Raw genomic sequence first — 20,662 nt, 5'->3', positions numbered from 1 at the left:
CTCCAAGTCCCTCTAATCGGAAGGACGCAATAAAAACTTTAGCAGAGAAAACACAGCTTCTCAGTGAAGAGCCGTCCCCTGCTTTCTTTCAGGAGCCTTTTCTAAACTTCGACCATTCTTCCTGGAACATAACTGCTACCATGCTAGAGCACATACTATGAGCCTAATTTTTTTTTTTTTCCGGTCGATTCTAACAAAACGCAGTGAGAAGAAAAGAGACATTTCAACTATTTTTTAAAGTCCACTTTCAATTACTATTTATACCCATCTCTCCAGAACACCCTTAAAAGTTTCTTCAACTTGTCTAAAATGCAATCTGAACTCTTAAAAACTATTTAACATAAAACAGGTTAACTTATAAAGTTACAGATTCTATAAAGAAGGCAGTAACTTGAATTTTGATGTGAATCTCTTGCTTCTTTAAAACATTTCTTAAAACACCTGAATGGGCCAGATGCCTTTTACTGTGACTTCAAAAGCGTTTCACCCTCAAAATATATTATTAATCACTTGAAGTAATTATGACTGTATAAGAAAAGGTAAATTAAGCACACTAGCAAGTAGTTTTCAACATTTATTGTAATTTCCTGTACTAGTAAAGCAAATTTTCTTCTACTTGTCATAATATTTGCTTTATTTGAAACAACTGTGATAACAAAATTAAATACGCTACTGGAAATTTTAATCTCCAAGGGGAAATCTGTGCATAACGTCTAAGACACCACAATGGCTCTGCAAAGGGGCTGCTCCTGGGTAATGAGCACAGTAATTGCCCGGATAATCTAAAACGCTACTAATGGCACCATCACAAACCCACTTAGCGCCTTTTTAATTTATGTACCAGGTTTTAAACAGCTAATGGTTCTCAGTAAAATAATGGTTGATACCAACAATGAAGGATAAATACGGTATTCTCCTGCTTAATCAAGAAAAAGATCAGTCGGGTTTTTTTTTTTTTTTTTTTTAAGGAACCTGTGAATGAGTGAGACTCCACCTTATCGCAGTAACGGAGCACGGTCCAGCCCACCTCAGTCCACCTCCCATCCTGCGCCTCAGTCCCTGAGAAATCAACATAAAAGTCTCATGTTAGAAAGACTTGGTAACCGAGAAAACAAAAGGCAGAAATAAGCATCCCCAACTGCTCAGCACGTGCTGTTACCCCTGGCTTCAGTCACGTGAACACTGAAGTGCTTTAGCCTTTCTTCTCAAACTCATATTCACTTATTTGCTACACGAAGGTATTTTAGAACAGCAAAATAAGATGAAACCTGTCAAAAAGCCAATTTAAACTCTTGCAGAAAGCTAAGTATCGTTTAAATTTGTCCTGTATTTTCCCTGTAAATACATCTCAATTTGAAAAACAGAAAAGCCTCCCATCTAACCGCAGATTCACTCAACATGGCTCCACACGGGCAGAAGTGCGGCGTCACGCGGGAAGGCCCACTCGGGGGAAGTGAGAACCTTACTGTCAGCGCTGCTCCTCCTTTGGCAGCTGCGCGGCTCTGGGACCAGCCCCCCGGCCCCCTCACCCCGAGTGCGCACTGCAACTGCAGAACCGACACGGGGCCACAGCTGCACCACAACTGAAACTCCTACAAAAAGCATATTCCTTGTAAGTGTCTTTGAAACAAATCAGCCCTGTATTTTCCACTTGTAGAAGAATCTTAAGAAATAAGAAAAGAATAATTTTCAGACGTTCACTTGTACTTCTGTATTTCAAGTAACTGAAACACAGACACTAAGTCTGCTCAATCGTGACAGCAATAACTTTTTCCAGTTTGGAGTTTTTAAATTAAAAGGTTTCGTTTTTTTAAAAAAGAGCTACTCTAAGCTCCTTTTCCTTCTTCTCCAGGTTATCCACTTGGCTCTTTCTGCGCGGGGATGCCTCGTCCTGCCTGCCCGCGCGCAGGCGCCGCCCGCTCCGGACATGTCTGAGCCATTGTCGTTTGCGGCCCCGTGAGCTGCGAAATAAGCAGCATTTCTTCCAACCGACCCAGTCTGTTGGCTCAACAATCTGTGCTTCAAAAGCTCCCTAAGTAAGTGTCAGCAAGATAATCCTCAATGTTGCAATATATCACTTTAATTTTTAAAAGTCAGAATCTATATTTACACAAGAACCCTGCAACAGTCTACTCTAAAAGAATATTTCATATTCTACATTTTTATCGACAAATTTTGCCTATTTTATATTCAGCATTTAAGATTTTTTTCCTTGCTTACCAGAGTTATTACAGAAGACATTTTTTTCCTTGAATATTTAACATTTAAAAAGAAAATGGGGTTGCTATATTTTTTATATAAACAAAAAAGCCTTCGTGCAAAGCTCAGGTACTTAGCAAGGAAGCGAAACCACTGCCCACACTGACGTGAGAAGCCTGGAGATGAGGGACCCGATGTGAGCCCCCGAGTCACATAAGCTTGGTGCCAATCGGCCCCAAGTCCAGGACGACACAGGCTGTGTGGTCACCCCGTCAGCAAGACCACAGTAAACACGCTGGTGGGGTGAAGTTATCCCTAAAACCTGCTTAGCAAGTACTATTATCTGCTAAGCTTGAAGGGGCTTCGTGCATGCTGAGCGAGGCTACCTCCTGCACCTGTGACCCTCCAGATCGTCAGAGAAACGTCAGCACTGGCTCTGGCATTTGCTGTGACACACGTCCACTCACAGAGCACTTCTAATAACTGTCAAAAACGCAAGAACACAGCACACTCTCTATGGACATGCGCACAGACACACGCATGTCAGGTCTGTTTCTGCGCATGCCAGCTTACGTTCACACTCACGCCTGGCCACCTGGTCCAGCCAGTTCGTCTGACAGCTGGTCACAGCAGAACCTTTATTAAAGGATAACCACAGTATCAAAAGCCACCAAGTTCAAGCAATATAGTGACTCAAAAATAAATGGTAAGTTAAATTTTGGGGTTTTAGTAATTACTGTAAATTATTTCAAATAGTCTCAACTTGTGACACCTCAAAGCCATATTTAAGACAAAAATATGTAGGCATAAATATGCGAAAAAGTCTGGAAACTATTTGGAAATTTAATTTGCACTCTTTGTACACAGACTACATTAAAATTCAGCACTGAATATTTTTAAAAAACCCATACTTTTTCTAGTGTGCAGTACCCCTGGTTTTATTTTACAATAGTCCGTGCAGTTTACTGAAAACCAGGGCTGTGAGCAGACTCAGCCGGACGGACCACGGCCACCACGAACCACAGGGAACACAGCTTGAGCGTGGCCAACTGTCCCCTTCCCCCCAAGGCTGTCCCTGCTCATTCATGACACGCCCCGACTAGGGGAGAGAATGGAGAGGAAGGGCTGCACTCCCTGGCTTCGCCAGCAGAGGGCACTCAAGTTTGATGCTTTTTTTTCCCCTGAAGGCCAGAAGCCTGCTTTTGGTGAGAACAGAACTTCAGTCTTAAATTCAGCGAATTCAGTATATTTAATATATGTTATCTTAGTTTTCTTAACAAAAAAAGTCACCCTAAATATCTCTGTTGTCATGAAGAATCCAAGACAGAATTCATAGACTTTTAATATGCCGAATTACACATGGGTGGAAATTTCCTAAGTATCTCCTGTCATACAGGGAACCCTGCGTACAGACACAGCGTCCAGTCAGCACAGTGGCACAGGGCTGACACCTTTTAAAAAAAGATTCAGACCCACAAACCAAGTCAATAAAACTGTAACAACAGCTTACGTTCATGGTTTTGAGATCTTGCGGATTTTTACCTTATTTTTGCCTTAACGATGTAGGAAGCTATCAATTTTAAACTGTTTTGCCAAGACCACCCACCAATTCAAAATAATTACTTCAATAACCAAAGCTATCCACTGACGCCAGAAACCTCAACATTCAACACCAGTCACACAAGCGAAACTTGAGGTCAGGCGTTTGATTTCAATTTAACCTAATTGAATAAGCAGTTGATTTTGGTAATTTTATATTTATTTCAACAGATATTTTACAAATAGCCTTAACCTACTCTCTAATTCTTACAATCTGAAAACACAGTACGCATGAGTTTAGAGATTAGGGATGCTCTCATTGTGTTAAAAGAAGAAAAAGTCTGGAACAAACCCAGTAAGGGCAGATTATGTGCGTGGTCACTGGCAGGCCTAGGAATTCTGGCTGTTTTATGCCGCTTCAAAGACTTTACGAGACCCCACACCCTCTGGAATTCTTTTTCCCCTAGGAACGTGAAAAACAGATTTTTCTAACAATAACTCTAAACGGCTCTGATATTTTCAAAGAAAGGCTTTTACTAGGAGTCTTAAAATTTTAACAGACTCAGTAAGAAAGGGAAGACCGCGGCGTCTTGCAAACCTGCTGAGGTGTGGGGCATCACTGCTTCTCACTCTCCGGTCTGTCTCTCAGTCCACGCTGAAGGGACTGCACCACTCAGCACGCTTTTCTTCTGGGAGGCGCGTGCATGTGGGTGTCTTTATTATCTCCTGAATGTGGCGAGTCCCTTGTCTTAAATACCGTGTGTGTGTGTGTGTGTGTGTGTGTGTGTGTGTGTGTGTGTGTGTGTGCCTTTTAGAAACACCCTTAAAATATACTCAAATATTTACTTAAATACAATTGAGAAAATATATTATTGAATAGAAAATAACCTTGTATTTTAAGCACATTAATAATAACATCATTAAAATCTGGGCTCTGTTCATGCTCGCTAAGGTAAGGACTGAACACATAGCCAGGGGCATCGAATGTTCCACACCCCAAAAGCCCCACCACAGCGTCCCTTCAGGGAACCCTCTGAACTCTTCCGAGAGCTGAAAAAAATTATCTGATATCTTTCTAACATCCAGAAAGTGAGGAACTGAAGGAATTATTCCTGTCGGTGGCTTGGAATTGTTGGGCCACAGATGATGGGAAAGGCTGGGGCTTCACAGAGGGACACAGAGCAGAACGTCCTTTCCCGAGCAGAGCGAGCACCTGGCAGCCGTGGCTGTGGGGCACAGACCCACCCGTCTCCCTGAAGCCCTCCTGGGACGTGGCCAGAAGCACTGCTGGGTTTTTAAAGAAACTGCACGGAATGGGGGAAAACACCCTTTCACTTGCTTAGTTACTTCCTGATAAAATCTGGGGAAAGGGAGTGGGTAAATTTTTAACAGTAAACAAGGACATTAATTTACAGTGAAATTTTAATTTCTAGTCCTGATTTTCTTCATTAAGAGGTCATGAGACAGATGAATTTCTGAAATAAAGTCTGAGATTCGTTTGGTGATTAATTTTGGAATGGGAGCATTTAAATCCTTCCTTTGGCAGACCAACAGGTACGACACATTTAACGGCTTGTGCAAGGGAAGCTACCAGACGTTAGTCAACGGTGCTTTTACATAACAGATTCCAGGAAGTCTAGTTTCATTAAGGACTACTCGAGTCCCAGAGACAGTATTATGAAGTTGTTCTTTCTAAGTAACAGTATGTCAGGGGGAAAGATGACAGCAGGAGAGACCCGGTGCCTGGGTGCTGTGTGGGGCAGTTCAGCCCAGCACGTCTGGCGTGCTGGCTGTGTGCGGCGTCTGCCGCCGTGTCCACTGAACCACGAGGCCGAGACACACGCAACCTGCGATGGTGTCACTACCTCCTTCAACGCATCTTGGTTTATTGTGTAAATATGCAGGAATTTATGGACCACTTAAGGTCTCCACCCCAATCTCCAGATATCTGGCACCCATCACTACGTAAAACCACTCAATAGTGTTTTTAAATCAAGAGTCCTTAGCTGAGTTGACAAGATGTGTCTACGGTATTTACTGGAAGCAGAACTCTGACCGCTGTTTCACTGAACTCATGAAATTCTGTCAATGAAATGCACATCGCCTCTTTGTGATTCTATGACAAAAGAGAGGGAAAAAAATGAAAGAAAAGTTCTCACACTGGTCAAACACCTAACTGTGAATCAATGTTACTTAGTTTTCAAAATCCATGGTTTTCATGATTTGCTTACTTTGGAAAGGGAGATGGAATTGAGCAGATTTGCTGAAATTTTTAAACGAGAAGCATAATACGGTTAAATAAACTTTTCATCTTAATCACCCTTTTTATTATTAAAACTGTTTATTTAAGATGTTGATTACTGGTATGTTGGCAAACTGTAACACTATTTCTAACCATCTAAAATTTTGGTGTTACTTTATGTCTTCAAAGACATTTTATGAACCATTTCATACTTAACGGCTTGTAAGCAATCCCAAGAGTTGGGAATTGTGTGAAAAGTTGCCCAGATCGACAGATGAAGTGAAAAGGTCTGTATTAATTTCCAAATAAAGCAGTGCATGGCGTGGCATCGCACGATGATCACACTCTAAAGTACCAATTAGAGCGCATCAGAAACCAGAGCAACTTGACACTCCACAATAAAGCAAATGATTTCCAGTTGGAGGGGCAGAAAATGCTAACATGCAATGTTCAAGACTACAAGAATCTTCGTAAAAGGAAGTAGCTAATGAGGGTTAATGATGCATGCCAGGAAGCCACAGTATGTAGGGAAACACAGCTGGCTTCCTTTTGTAAACTGTTTGATACACACATCTCTCTAGTCCACGGGTGTCAGCTGCGCCCGTGCCACAGGGGACTTTCTAGCCCACGGGTGTCAGCTGTGCCCGTGCCACAGGGGACAGCTCAGCCCTCACTTCAGGGCACTCTCCCTGCTCTTTAAACTACCAGTGAAATACATCAGTGCGACACGGTGCTGCAGGCCAGCGCCCCGCCTGAGAAAGGGGATGAAAGAAGTCTTCCGTGGAATGTCGTGGAAACAATCTCCCCAGCCTAACAGGCTACTCGGCACCAGAACCGTTGAAACAAATCATAAAACAGGCAACACACTTGGACTGAGCGAATTAATAACCTTACAAAGACGGTCACCATCTTTCATACCTGTGTATTAAAATGCAAATTGACTTAAAACCGCTCCTACCTAGAAAGCCCCGTCCCCACCGTGCTCTCCCGGGGGCACAGGTGCGCGTGCCCGGGGGACCCCAGCACCAGGGCCACGTGCGGCCCCTCCCGCCACCTCCGCCAAGGCCTGCAAGGCAGGTGACAGCAGTTAGCAGCAGATGACAGGGCACTTAGAGTCGCACCAGATGGCCGCTCAGGGTCACTGGAAACGAGCGAACCTTCCCCAAGGAGACCCTGTGTTAGGCGCCTATCAAACCTGAGAGCCCTCAGACCCAAATCAATTATGCGGCCACCAGAGGACAGCTGCGAGGTCACAACTCCAACCCCAAAATGCTGTTAAACCACTCGGAGCGCACTTACCTTAAACGTAATTACACGTATTAGCTGTTAAAAACAAGCAGCCACCGAACAATGAGGTTGCCCCGAACTAAAAGAACTAAAATTCCAGTAACAGGTGAGCCGTCTTGTGGCAAAACATCCCCAACAGGCTCTCACTTTGAGGCCACGTCAGCCGCCGAGGTAGGGTCGGCACCCCTAGGACCCCCTGGGCACCTCGGCTGCCCGTGGAGCAAAGGCCACAGGAATGCGGGACACGCGTCAAGGTGGAGTGGCGTGTGGCTCAGGCGCCCCAGGCTGCCAGTGAGCTGAGAAAAGAGGCCTTCGCGCTCAAAAGTGAAGAGTTCTGACACTGCCGCTGGGCGGGCCGCCCGGAGACGGGAGGCAGGAGGCAGGAGACAGGAGGAATTCGGACAATTCTGGCATCTTGATGGGGGGCGCCCAACATGCACCACTTCTGCATGGGAGTCACCTGTCTGTGTTCTACGTGAAAAATGCAGGCAAAAGATGCTTCAAACAAAAACTGCAGAACTCATTAACTTTAACAAGATTAATTCCACACTAATAACCAGCACATAAAATGGCTTCATCTTGGTTTACCTCGTTTATAACTCATTGCTGACCTCTTATGACCTTAGCTATTTCCAACCCGATGGCCTTGACAATGCACGAAGTGCTCTTGAGCGACATCTGTCACCCGAGCTTCACTCCGTCAGCCACGATTCCCAGCTCCCGTGCAAGGGGCTCACAGCCTGGCCGTCCCTGCAGGCTGGCCTCCCTGGCGGACGCGCCCGCTGGGGGCTTCCTGGGCTGTGATGTGAACCAGAGACGCTTCTTTCCTTCTCGTGGTCAGACCTCTGGGTCTACGTCCCACCAACCACCCAGACTTCCCTGAGGGCCACGAGATGAAGACTGGTCAGATCTTGCTTATCAAAATGTTCTTCTTGACTATTTCCATTTCAATGGTAAATGGTAAAACTTGCCCAACTGGCATCCATTACCATACTTCGGGGAAAGAACAAACTGAATCAAAAGATTAAATGTGTAACCAAAACAACTCCCACAGAAGTGAATACTCCACTGAGGGAGTCGTCTGTCCGGTGCAGCAACCAAAGGACAACCCGCCTCACCTTACCCACTCATTCTACCGAGGCTCTCCTGAGGGGCTTTCTCCCGGGGCCACAAGTAGGTTCTACTGGGACCGTCCCTATTCACTGGCTGGGCCTGGGTCTTGAGCCCGGGGCAGAGGGGGACAGCGGGGAGCCCCGAGGCTCTGGGCTGCACAGGAGGCCGTGCTCTGCTGGTCTCAAAGTCGCCAGGGCCAGGGGCCAGGGGGGGCGAGCAGGCCTCCTCCCCTGCGCAGCAACACCAGGCCCCAAAGGACTCTCTCCTGGGCCCCAGACTCTCAGCGACACAATCTTCACCCCAGGCGTCATCTAGTGTCTCTCAGAGAGGTGACGTTTACCTGATGCGGAACTGCCCTCAGGAAATAAGCCTCTCAAGGAAATGGCACCTTCCTCCTCAGCGATCATCGTGTCAGTTGTGTGAAGAGAATCAAGTGGTAAGAGGAGCTGCTGGAAGTGGCTTCGTGGTCAGACCCTCTTCAGTGATGATGCACTGCAGGTCAGGCACCTCTTCTTCACTTTTCTTTCAGAACAGGCGACATGGTGTTCAGAACGGCAGTGTCACCACCAGAACTCAGGTGCATTATTCTCACACGACCGTGTGATGTCCTGAAACACCGGAGCCCACGCGGGCGCTCCGTCTTCCCGTCGCAGCCACAACACACCCTGGAGGGGAGGGAGGCCTCACGTGCGTGTGTGGCCGTCTGGTGGCCCCCGACACCAAGGCCCAGCCCATCGGGCCACCTGCAGCGAGCTGACCACAGCCTTGAAGCCGGCGTGGGGCCGCGACCATACTCATCGTCTCGACTGCTCGGCCAGTGGGAGGCTCTGCGCAGGAGGCACATTCTCCTGAAGAGCACGGCCATCTGGGTCAGGTGGGCCACCAGCAGGGCCCCGTGGCACCGCTGAGAGCCCGGCTCGGTGCGCCCAGCGCCCACCCTTCCTGCCCACAACAGCTCCTCCGGCCTCGGCGGGAGGCCGGCCCTCCTCCGCCCCGCGTGTGACCCTCCCGGGAGGCTGGGCCTGCGGCCCGACTTCTGTGTGTACATGGCAACATTATTTTACAAGAAACATAATGCCATTTTATTTGTGTGGATTAAACTTACGAATGCTTAAAACATTAAATATATAATAGGTTCACCCACGATGGCAGCACCAAAGTGCTGACGAGCCCCACACACAGGGCTCAGTTCTTCCGCTGACGACAGACCACGCCACCAGGGGACGGCCCGCCGCCCATGCCAGCGGCCCCCACGCCAGCGGCCCAGGGAGCACCTGCCTGTGCCCCACGCCTCTCTGCTCCTGCCTCTTGCTGGGCCGGGGAGAAGGCGGAGGTGAGGGAGTCCAGCGTCCAGCTTCTTCAACTGCTGGCATGTGTTGAGTCCCTTTCCCTTCTGGATTCTGGAAGCCTCAAGCGAGTCCCTTCAGTCCCCTCGGGTCATCAGGAACCCCCTGCCCCATCCAGTGACTGGACGGAACCCCCAGGGCCTCCCCCTGCGCCGGTTTGTGCAGCCACATTGAGGGGTCCTAGCCAACCCCACATGCGGGAAGGACTGTGTGCCTTTTTCAGGCCAGCGCTTTAGTTTTTCCGGCTTCTTTCGGGTTTGCTGCAGTTGGAACGATCTACAGCTGCGTTTAGACTTTTCGACGTTTACCCAGCGTGGCGTCTCCGAGCGGCCCAGGTCTGTGGTCAGGTGTCCGCCCGAGTCAGAAAGCCCCCGCCACTTCCAGCTGGAGTACTTCTGCCCCCTCCTCTCCGGCTGGTCCTCCCATCACAGGTGCGCCCCACCTGCCGGGGCTGCCACACTTCCTGGATGCCCTGCCCCAGTTTCCGTCTCCCTTTTTCATTCCTCTTTCTTTCTGCTTCTCAGCTTGGGAAGTTGCTGCTGGGGCACCCACGAGCTCTCCGCTTCCTTCCGGGGCCGCGTCCGCCCACCGCAGGGCTCGCACAGGCTCCCCGCACGCTGATGCTGGTTCTGCCTTTCCTTCCGATGCTTCCTCAGAAGCCCCACATCCCGGTCACACTGTCCCACCTCTTCTCGCACAGCGTGTGCTTTCCCTCCTGACGCCCTGAGCCTGTCGGCAGTCCTTTTACACCCTCACGTGATCATTTCAAAAGCTGTGCCACACCCGGTCTGGGTCTGAGGCCCGCTTTGCTTCTCTAGATGTGTCCCCACCTTTCTGTGTGGCTTGAAATGTCTGTTTACAGCTGGACGTGGTCTGGTTTCACCCCCCACCCCGGGCAGGAGCTGGGGTGTCAGCTGTAGCCGCAGGTGATGGAGGTGGCCGCGGCGCCGGTGCCCTCATTTGTGCTCCTGCTGACTCACCTTCGAAGTGCCACTGCTCACAGTCTCCTGGCTCCTTCAGCCAGAGGGCAGGCCCCCCAGAGCCCTGGATGTGGAGGTCCGGCCTGCGGGGCCTTCCACTCTCTCATGATTCTTCCAGGTCACCTTCACAACGTCCCTGACTCCCCTCCCCACCCCGCTGGGTGAAGCGGGCAGACGAGGCGGGACTGAGGGAGAAGAGCCCCCCCAGGTGGGGCAGGTGGGGCAGACTTTTCACCTGCCCACAACGGGCCTCTGCTGCGAGGACCTGCTCCTGGCTCCGCCTCCCCCTCCAGAGCCAGGAGGGGCTCCCGCGTGCATCTTCACCTTGACACCTGGCGGGTCCTTGCAGGCAGAGCCCAGTGTGCCCCCACCCAGCTACTCTGAACCCACCAGCGTCCGCTGGTTCACGAGACGTGACGTCCCTCCCAGAGTTGGTGCCACCCCTCCTCTTGGCTGAAGACACCCCCTGCTTCCTCTGGGATTCATTCCAGCCACTTCATCTTCGGGACCTTCTGCCTCTTCCTTGCTACTGGCCTGGCCTTGAAACAGGACCACGTTCTCTGTCCGGTGCCTCAGAGCACCCGTGAACCTCATCCACCGTGCCCCTCCTCGGCATGCCACAGCTGGTCGCACTTCCTGGAAGTCCCGCTTGTCGAAGTCCTCCTGCCAGCTCCACCACCATCTTGCAGTCCAAATCTTACCAGTTCACGGCACTTGACACCTGTGGTTATTTCCTGTCCTGAAGCTTTCCTCTGCTGCACATCCAACTCTGCCTTACTTGCGGTCCTCCTCTGACCAGACCCCCATTCTTGGAGGCACAGAGAACCCACCTTGGCCCGAGCTCACCCAGTTTTCACTGGTGTGGGATCCACCCCTGTGACTCCAACTAATCCTCGAGTCTCCATCTTGACCGGGAGATACCGATCATACCTCACTGCACCTAGAATTCTACCGGCAAGTGTCAAAAGCACCTCGACACAGCAGCATTCGGCAAGTTTTAGGGAGCGGATGTCATTTTTATAGGATGTAGGCTTGGATGTACAAAGGTTTTTACTTTCCCAAAACAAATTTCTTAACATTTACTCTGACGGGATATAATCTGGTCACATCCCAGTTAACTCATTAAGGTTAGTAATTAGTGTTTCAGATTTAAGTTAAGTTGCTTTCAGGTCTTTGCCAGGCTGTTTCCCCACCCCCAACATCTAGGCTCCCGGATGGGAGACGGCAGCTGAGTGGCCCCCAGGAGTGGGCAGGCCCTGGTGACCTCCCGTGCCAGCTGCCAGCAAGCTGCCAGCACCACGGTGGTCAGAAGCCATGCAGGTAACTTCGAGCTCCTGCCTTCCTCTCTCCAGCCTGCACCCTCCCTCCTGGGGGCACGGCCCTGCTCCACACCCCACTCCGGGGTGCTGCTTTCCCGGGGCAGGCGGGACGAGGCGTTGCGGTGGGAGCATGTGCACTGTCTTCTCCACAATCGTGCCTTAACCTCCGCTCCAATTCCCTGAAGACCTGGCCTCCCGAGTCCCCAAAGCACCAGATCCTGCCAACTACAGCCGTGTCTGCAGGACGGTGGAGTTTGTTTAAACCTGCAGGCACACCTCGCCTGTCGCCCTTCACAGAGTCTGTGATTTCTACAAACAAGGTCCGTGGCAACCATGTGTCCAGCAAGTCTGTCGGTGCCCTTTTTCCAACAGCATTTGCTCACTTCATGTCTGTCACATTTTGGAAATTCTTACAATATTGCAAGCTTCTTCATCATTGCTCTACTTGTTACAGTGATCTCTGATGTCACTCCCATGACTCGACAAAGGCTCAGACAATGGTAGCATCTCCTGGCAGTGAAGTATTTTAGTGAAGGTGTGTGCACTGCCTGCACACCGACCACAGGGAGCGCAAACATCGCTCTGTGTGCACTGTGAACAAAGCATCTGCGGGGCTCGCTTTACTGTGGTGTCTGGAACCAACCGGCAACACCCCAGGGTCCGCCTGCGGTGAGGAACTCGAAAGCTGAGCACCGGACCACTGTGCTTTTTCTTTATATTCATATTTAATTTTTTTAAAGATTCACTTGTTTATTTGATGGAGGTGCTGGGGACCGAACCCAGGGCCCCGCACACGCAAAGCAGGCACTCTACCCCGAGCTCCACGAGCCGTTTAAACCCCGGGGGCTCGTGCACCTCTGCCTACGTTTCTGAGCATCGACGATGTCTCCCGCTATGTGTCTGGACCCCGTGCTGCAGAGACGTCAACGCGAAATGGTCTGAAGCAGGTGTGGCCACACCTAGCAGGTTTTCTGTCTCGTCTTTTAAGTCAGCCCTCTGCAGAGCTGTCAGAGCGATCTAAGCGTGTGTTCCCGCCCCGTGTCATGTCCCTGGCTCCAGGACGCGGTTCCATCAGTGTCAGGGAAGAGCCTGAGATCAACCCCTCGACAGGTACTCGCCCTCGGCCCCCGTCATGCCTTCCACCACGCACATGCCCACGACACTGGGTGTATCCCCTCCTCTCAGGTCTGAACCCCCCGGGGGCATGCCTCCCCAACACGCCCAGGTTCTTAGGGTCAATTTTCAGTGCTCCCCAAGCATCCTAGGAACACGAAGACCACCGAGGTCAAGTCACTTTCTTATCTGTTGCTGCGTCTCCCACATCAGCAGGTGCTGACTTCTTGAGGGAAGGATGAACCTGTGTCTCCTGCTCGGCACGAAGCACCACACAGGAAGCGCTCGCTGTGCGGGTGGAGGAGCTCAGCATCCAGGAACCCGGGAGAGGGTGACACACCAAAGGACCCCAGGGGCTGTGCTCAGTTTATCAGCAGGAACCATAATGCACGTGGTTGAGTTGGTCTCACAGAGTATAAACAGGAAGAGGCCCTTTACACGAATCAGTAACAGGAGCTCACGGCCGGACCAGCACAACCCCCAGAACCAGCAGGAATGCAATCAGACAACAGCCAGACGTGGGCTGGGCCAGCAAGCGAAGGACCCCACCGCCCTGGCAGCACGACAGCCGGAAACTTCCACTTCAGCTTGAAAACTAACCGTGTTGCGTTGACAAGACAACACGCTGAACGTTTTCATTCTTCAACTACTCGCAGGCATTTTAAGGGGGCAGTAGTTAAACCACCTGCATCCACCTACAGAGCATGCACGGACGGCCTGTCCTGGCGCCAGTCTAGCTCTGGGAGCTCTTCCACGTCCTTCCTTCCTTCCTTCAAGGTGCCAGCTCGGAGTTAGGGCAGGACAGACGAGGAGCTGCTGTCTAGCACGTGACATGTCCTCACAACGATGCAAAATGTGTATTAAATGCGACTGCACACGCGACATGAGCTTTAAAATGTCTGAGAGCCTATTTATTTATTTTTTGTTTTATTTAATTAGCAACCATGAGCTCCCTTCAGAACTGTTGTGATTCCTTATCCAGAAAGCCCCCACGCTTCAGGCGCGCGCCTCGGGCGAGGGCTGCTGACCAAACAGCTGGGGGCCATGCTTTGGTCTCATCTCCTCTGGAGTCCAGGTGCGCTCCACAGTGACCGCGCCAACGGCCGCCGCGGGGAAGCGCGCCCTCCCCCCGAAGCAGTGCCGCCGCAATGTCATCACGCTCGTCTGAAGTTCCGGCAAACGCAGCAGCTCAGACTGAAATTAAACCTTGGAAGGGGCAATTTTTCTTTATATTGTTTGGAATTAAAAACGTCTTAAATTGATCCATTATGAAAATTCTGTTCTCTTATCTTGTGTGTTTCAGACCATGTCTGTATCTTAAGGCTGTGAAACAATTTTTCTAATTGTAATAAAAAAAACAAATTATTGACTTTAACTTAAGAACCCTGTTGCTTGAATGGCTAAACACTCACCCCAAACAAAACAAACCCTTCTCTGAACGATACGGCGCACAAGCTGCTCATCTCCACAGGTTAACGAACTGGATGTGGCAACGTTACACGTGCCTTTTCCCCACTTACTTCTGCGTCCGTCCCGCGGCAGCGCAGCAGTCAGGCGGCTGTCTGCAGCACGGCGTCAGCTGTCAGCGCCGCGCCGCGAAGAAAAGTGCTTTATATTCGCGTCAGTACTGACAGCAGGGTTAACAGAAGTCTAGCTATGACTTCTAGCTAGAAGGCACAAATTTGAGCTCTAGGCCTAGCTTCCTAAACCTGCTCATTAACTTTGAAGTCACTTTAAGTATTAAAAAAACACACACACACACAACTATCCTTAATGCCAGCGGAGCAAGTCACACTCCAAGTTAAGTTATTTATTAAGGGTTTACTACGTAGAAAGTGAGGGGAAAGAGACAGGAGACAAACGTCTCTATGACAGAACCCCCCCCCCGCCCCAATATAATCTCTTTACAGACTGTGTTTATCCCCCGCCCCGAGGCCACACGGACTCAGGAGACCCGCGGCGGCGGTGGCCAGGGCAGAAGGTGCACATGGAGTCAGGCTTCAGCACCCAAGCCCTCCCGAGGCTCCTGGGGACCAGCACGCCTGCCACCTGGCCACAGACGTGTGGAAAGCACAAACCACCACTCACCAATGGGAATGTTACATCAACGCTCAGACTCAGAGCCCTTCTCATCACATCTCCTCTTCAGTCACAGGCAGAAGCTGTCCTAGACTCAGCTCTGGGTGATGACTGAAGTAGCCACTGCGTCCTGGAAGGGGCACGCTGGGCGGACTCTGCAGCGCCCGGTCTGCGTGACCCAGGGCTCTTCTCAAGGTGTCACCAGGACACCACAGTTTAAAAATATTAAACTTCAACTAATTTATTTCACTGAAGCTTTCTAATTTGAAGGCTCTGTTCACTGGTGGAGGGAACAAATTAACCTTCACTAATATGCTTTAGGCTCATTTTTCTACTGTCTCTTGAAAATATTACAAAGAAATACCTTGGGACACCAATTACAATTTACCTTGTAATTAATTTATCCCACAGGTAAATAACATTTACTACGCCATCGTAATTTATCCCATAGAAGTTTCGTGTTCTAATTATGTTCAAATAATAGTTCAAAAATTTTTTTCTGAACTCAAGGCCTCAAAAAAAATGATTTTGATGGTATTAAGCAGTTTAAAAACTAGTTTTTCAGAAATATTTGATGTGGATAACTGCCCCTCAAAAAGAAATCTCAGGCAGTTAACAGCTTATTATAGTGGGAAAACAAACTCACACGATACATTTTAAAGTTTTGCAAAAGGTAATTATTAGCTGACAGCACTAATTACACAGACGAAGAGAGCAGTTCAATTTCATGTTAAATTTATCATACACGTTTAGTTAATGCAGTTATAAAAAAAGAAGGTATGGTACAGTTGCTGCTCTAACGTCAGTAAATCAAATCTTAAAAAAGCCGTTAGTATCCAGAACGTATTTCAGATGCACGAAGACAATTAAGTTGGACCCAGATGTGGTCAAGGTTTGTTTCTGAGGAATGTATGTATTTGTAAATTATTGCTCAGAAGAAAGTAATCCTGCGGGGAAAACAGCATGAGCTGCTCCCAAGAAAAGAACGTAATTCCTCAACCCGGGCAGGCCCACCGCCAGCGGCTCAGAGAAACGGCGGCCAGGACGGACCAGCCCCGCGCCCTGGGCCCGCCCCGCACTGGGGCCGCTGGTGCTGGCCGTGCGCTGGGGGCTCCCGCACAAGGAGCCGGCGGGCACGGGGCTCGGCTGCCCTCCCCGGTGAAGGGCTGTGCTTGGATCAGCCGCCCACTCTGCCGGGTGTCCTCGCCGGGCGGCGGCCCCGAGGACAGGCACCCCATGTGGCCTGCCAGGGGCAGCAGTGCCTTCCCTGACGGGCTTCTCTGTCCAAGAAGGAGGACCACGGTGGGGGCCCGAAAGCCCTGCCCTCACAGGCTTTCCCAGGGCACAGTAAGACCAAGTGACCTCCCCTTCCAGCTGACTTCTTGACATTTTCCCCAGCAAAGTCTCTTGGAACCCACACCACGCACACAACCTGTTTCCGATTCACCGTGATCATGAAGGGACCCAGTTCGCACAGTGACACAGGCCGTCTACACCACAGACCCAGCACAGCCCCAGGAACGGTGACACTCACTCCGAGAACCTGGAACAACAGCAAGTCTCATCACCTCCCCCTTCCGCCTCCGTCACAACGTCAGCACCCCCCCCCCCCCCCGTGTCCACCGCCCGCCAGGACCGCTCACAAGTTGCAGTGCTTGCTCATTTTCACCTCACTGGACACTTCAGGCCACGCTTAACTCACCCACAAAGGCTTTCACCAGAAATGCTTCAGGACAATCCGGGAGAAACAAATACTTAGCTCTGCAAGTTCATAGAAATTAAGATGGAGACGTCATGAAAAGAAAGTCATCACAAGTCGCACAAATTTCTAACAGGCTTAATGGCCTCAGGACAAGGAAGCAAGGGTTAAAGAAAACAAAGGCAATTACAAAAATACGGGTCTGCTTCCTAAATAAACCATGCTTCTCTGTTAAGAATCTGATGACGGAATTCAGGCGTACAGCTCAGAAACGATGACATACTACCATTCAGCTACATAACACACAAATATCAGCAAGCCCGTCTCGTTCAGACCTGTGTGTAAAACTAAGTCTCCCCAGGGATTCAGAGTATTTACCTTACATAACGTATACTCCGTGTTTCCTATCTGGAACACCTGCTTCATAAGCAAATTCATATTTAAAGGCATTTGGAGACTGAGTCCAGGGTTTCCGGTTTCAGTCTCTGCTGACACCCTGGTGGCACATCCTGTCCCAGAGGTTATCTCTAGGCCTGCTTCTTCATTCAGCACCTCACCTCTTCACTGCTTCCCTGAAGCTACGAGTTTACTGATCTCCACACTGCTGTCGCAGAGCCACGCCTGCAACTGAGCAGCTGCCAGACAGAAGCGTGCGGCGGCACACCCGAGGGCCACGCCTGGTCCGGTCTACATGCTACTCCATTACTTCATTGTCAGTTTATTTCCTGACTTAATCTTTTCCTGACGAGATTTGAAGCACAATGACTTGTTAATATTAGTAACAGTTATCCAAAAGCAGCACCCCCAGGGTCTTTCCTACCTGTGTAGACTGTAATACTATCTTCTACACAATGTAGCTCTTCTATAAAATACACAATCACACCTATAAACAAGCATTTAAATCCAAAACCATTTTACTACTCAAGAAGGCAACTATTATAATTAAGGGGTGCTATGACTGAATGCAACCACAAGAAGAGAGGATAAGTCTTTTTACTGTAATATTTTAATATAAATCAACACAACCTTTAAAATATTAATAAACTCCCCCTTTCAAAATAAGAGCTATTCTCCAAGAGAGCTCTGAGGCTTCAACGTGCAAACTGCACCACAGCTGGCTCTACTTTGCTCTGTTATCTGAAAATGCCTTTACGGCAACTCAGACAAGAGCAGCAGCTCTAATGCACATAATGGCACGTGTCACCTGTCTGTCTGTCAGCAAGACATCTGATGAAAGCAAGTTTCTATTAGAAACTCAAATCAATACGCCCGAAGGGTTACAATAACTGCGCGAAGCAATTTGTGTTATCATTTCATCCTGACGTTCTTGCTCTGAGCAACTTATTATTATGAATGGCGTGAAAATGGTAACCTGTCACAACTGATTTTTCTTAACCTCCTGTAAGAATGTTTTTTCACTCTTAAATGTAATCAAGTATCATCTTATTAAATATATCTCAAGCTCGGTTTTTTATAAAGCAGTCCGTTACTCAAGTTACATTCCTTATAATTTAAACTTCCACCAAATATTATTATAAAAGTAACTGCTTAGTAATAAAAACTTTTGATTTGTTCAAAGTTTTAAAATAGAATTTTCAAATTTGAGTTGACCCCGCCACGCTGCCTCACCTGTCCCCAGGGAGACTGAGGGGAAGCCCTCTAACCTGGAAAGCAGCCTTCAGGATGTCTCTCTACTCAGAATGTTCCTCCATCTAACAATATTTTAGTGTTTAATCTTGGTCCCCATAGACATTCTAGGCACAGGATGGCCCTCAGAATGGGGTGTTAGGAACAGTGCTGCCTCCCTGAAGACATCCAGTGAAACTCGGGCAAATGATTCCAAACATCTTATATATTTACTGTTGGTTCTTCGGTCCAGCAGCCCGCCAGTTTGGTAAGCTACAGCAGACAGACACTGCTGTCCCACAGACGGTGAGCCATCACTTGTCTTCCCTGCCGCTGAGGGCTGAGCTGTCACACACCTTCCAACCAACAGGTGCCAGACGTCCCCCGGATAAGCTGCATCTGCAGCTTTCTGCCCACTGTAGCATGCCTGTAACCTTCTCCTGGATTTTGTTCTTATACAGCTGGCATTTAACACTTAGAAAGATTTAATGATATGCACAAACTTAGAGGTTTTATTTCTCTCCTTAGGTGCCCCCTGATGGACACGTAGGCCTCCATATCGAGCTGGAGCCCGCCTGAGAGGGAAGCAGGCCCACGTCGAGGGGCCCCATCCCTGGCACCGCGGGCTGCCGGCTCGAGCTCCAGGCGGCCCCGGCTCCGCTGAGGGCTGCTGCTCACGGCACAAAGAACGCAGAGGTGTGAATTTCCATCAGGCCCACTGGGACAGCTCGCGCACCCGTGGAAGGCGAGCCAGAACGCTCTCCGGACAGCGAGCACGGGCAGTGCTATCGGCGGCCCTGCAGACGGCCCGGGCCGTCACGGGTCAGGGATGCTTTCCTAGTTTCTGAAGGTTGACTATTTTTTTAAATAGTATTTAGCCCCCAAAATGGAATACATCTTGTCCTAAACAGCATCTTTTCAAAGAATTATTTCATTTCTGTTGCTTTGGTATAAAATCTCCTGCAGAAGACAACTTTCCCCATTGATTATGCACAAAGCAAGGTGGGCCTCCGTGAGAGGATGTTCTGCTCGCTCAGATACACTCAGACTGTGTTTCAAATAAAGCCGAGTGCGTGCTCAGTCAGAAAGAGCGTCTCATTCAGTGGACATCAGCATGCATCATGACGCGATCATACAAAATGTGCTATTCAAAAAATAACTACTGAGAATTCAAGCTAACTTTTTGTCTGATTTAACTTGCACACACGTTGACTGCATAAATAACAATCTAGGACCATAACAGGAGCATAATCAAGCAGTTTTTAAACCAAAATCTGGTTTCCAATATGCTTCTGAAACAGAAATAACTTCAATAAAACTAGTTTAACAATATAATACTATCAAATTAAATACCACAAAACATTAATATAGATTCCCTTACTTTAAAAATGAACCATCAACGTAAAAATAAAGAGTGCAAATTGTAAAATAAATAGATTGAAGAGAAATTAAAGGACCCATAATTGACTGCTGAATTGTGGACAAATTACATATACAACAATAAAAATTTAAGAGACATATAAAGCTCTGATTAACCAAGAAAAAATACTTTTGGAAATCCTTCAGTACCAGCATGCTGTTACACAGAGAATTCACAGCCTAAACCAGCAGCATTTCTGACACTCTGTTACACAGAAGCTGATGTGAACGAGCCCTCAGAACCACACCCACTTTCTCACCGAAAGGCAGAGCAAGTCCATTAAAGCAGCCGATGCTCAGTCCAGCCTACCTTGCTTTTTGGATTGGATGTGTTCATTACACTTCGGGTCTCTTTTCCAGTGTAAATGACAACACCTATTACAGTACCTGCAAAACACAAAAGTGGGCCTTACACAGATACTTGAAGGGTAAGCACAGAGGTAACACTTTCTAACTAATGATTGTGACGGAAAGTATTATTACATCATTTAACTTTATATAAAATTATCCAACAGCACATTTAACTTGGATAGTTCAAGAAAATGTAATCTCAACTTACGACTGACTTCTTAAGCGATACTAATTTACCTACTTACAACATGAGACAATGTGCTAACATCCTTTTCAGTGAGGACAGAAATCGCGACATTGTTTACTACTGTCTGTTGAAGTGGTAACTCTAACCCTGAAGTCACATGACG

General features: G+C 48.8%; 1 protein-coding gene across 8 annotated transcripts in view; it reads right to left on the bottom strand.

Annotated features, from left to right (window-relative positions):
- ATP9B (ATPase phospholipid transporting 9B (putative)) overlaps positions 1 to 20,662 on the bottom strand; it is a 155,698-nt gene that overhangs the window by 63,630 nt on the left and 71,406 nt on the right. For all 8 annotated transcript variants that reach the window (XM_031441712.2, XM_031441713.2, XM_031441714.2 and 5 more), the window contains one exon: positions 20,272 to 20,348. In XM_031441712.2, the coding sequence (XP_031297572.2) occupies positions 20,272 to 20,348 (77 nt within the window). The remainder of the gene's footprint in view (positions 1 to 20,271; positions 20,349 to 20,662) is intronic.

The sequence above is a fragment of the Camelus dromedarius genome, chromosome 28, assembly GCF_036321535.1.
Source record: "Camelus dromedarius isolate mCamDro1 chromosome 28, mCamDro1.pat, whole genome shotgun sequence".
NCBI lineage: Eukaryota > Metazoa > Chordata > Mammalia > Artiodactyla > Camelidae > Camelus > Camelus dromedarius.
Note: the sequence above shows the minus strand (reverse complement) of the source record. Positions and strands in the feature narration are given on the sequence as shown.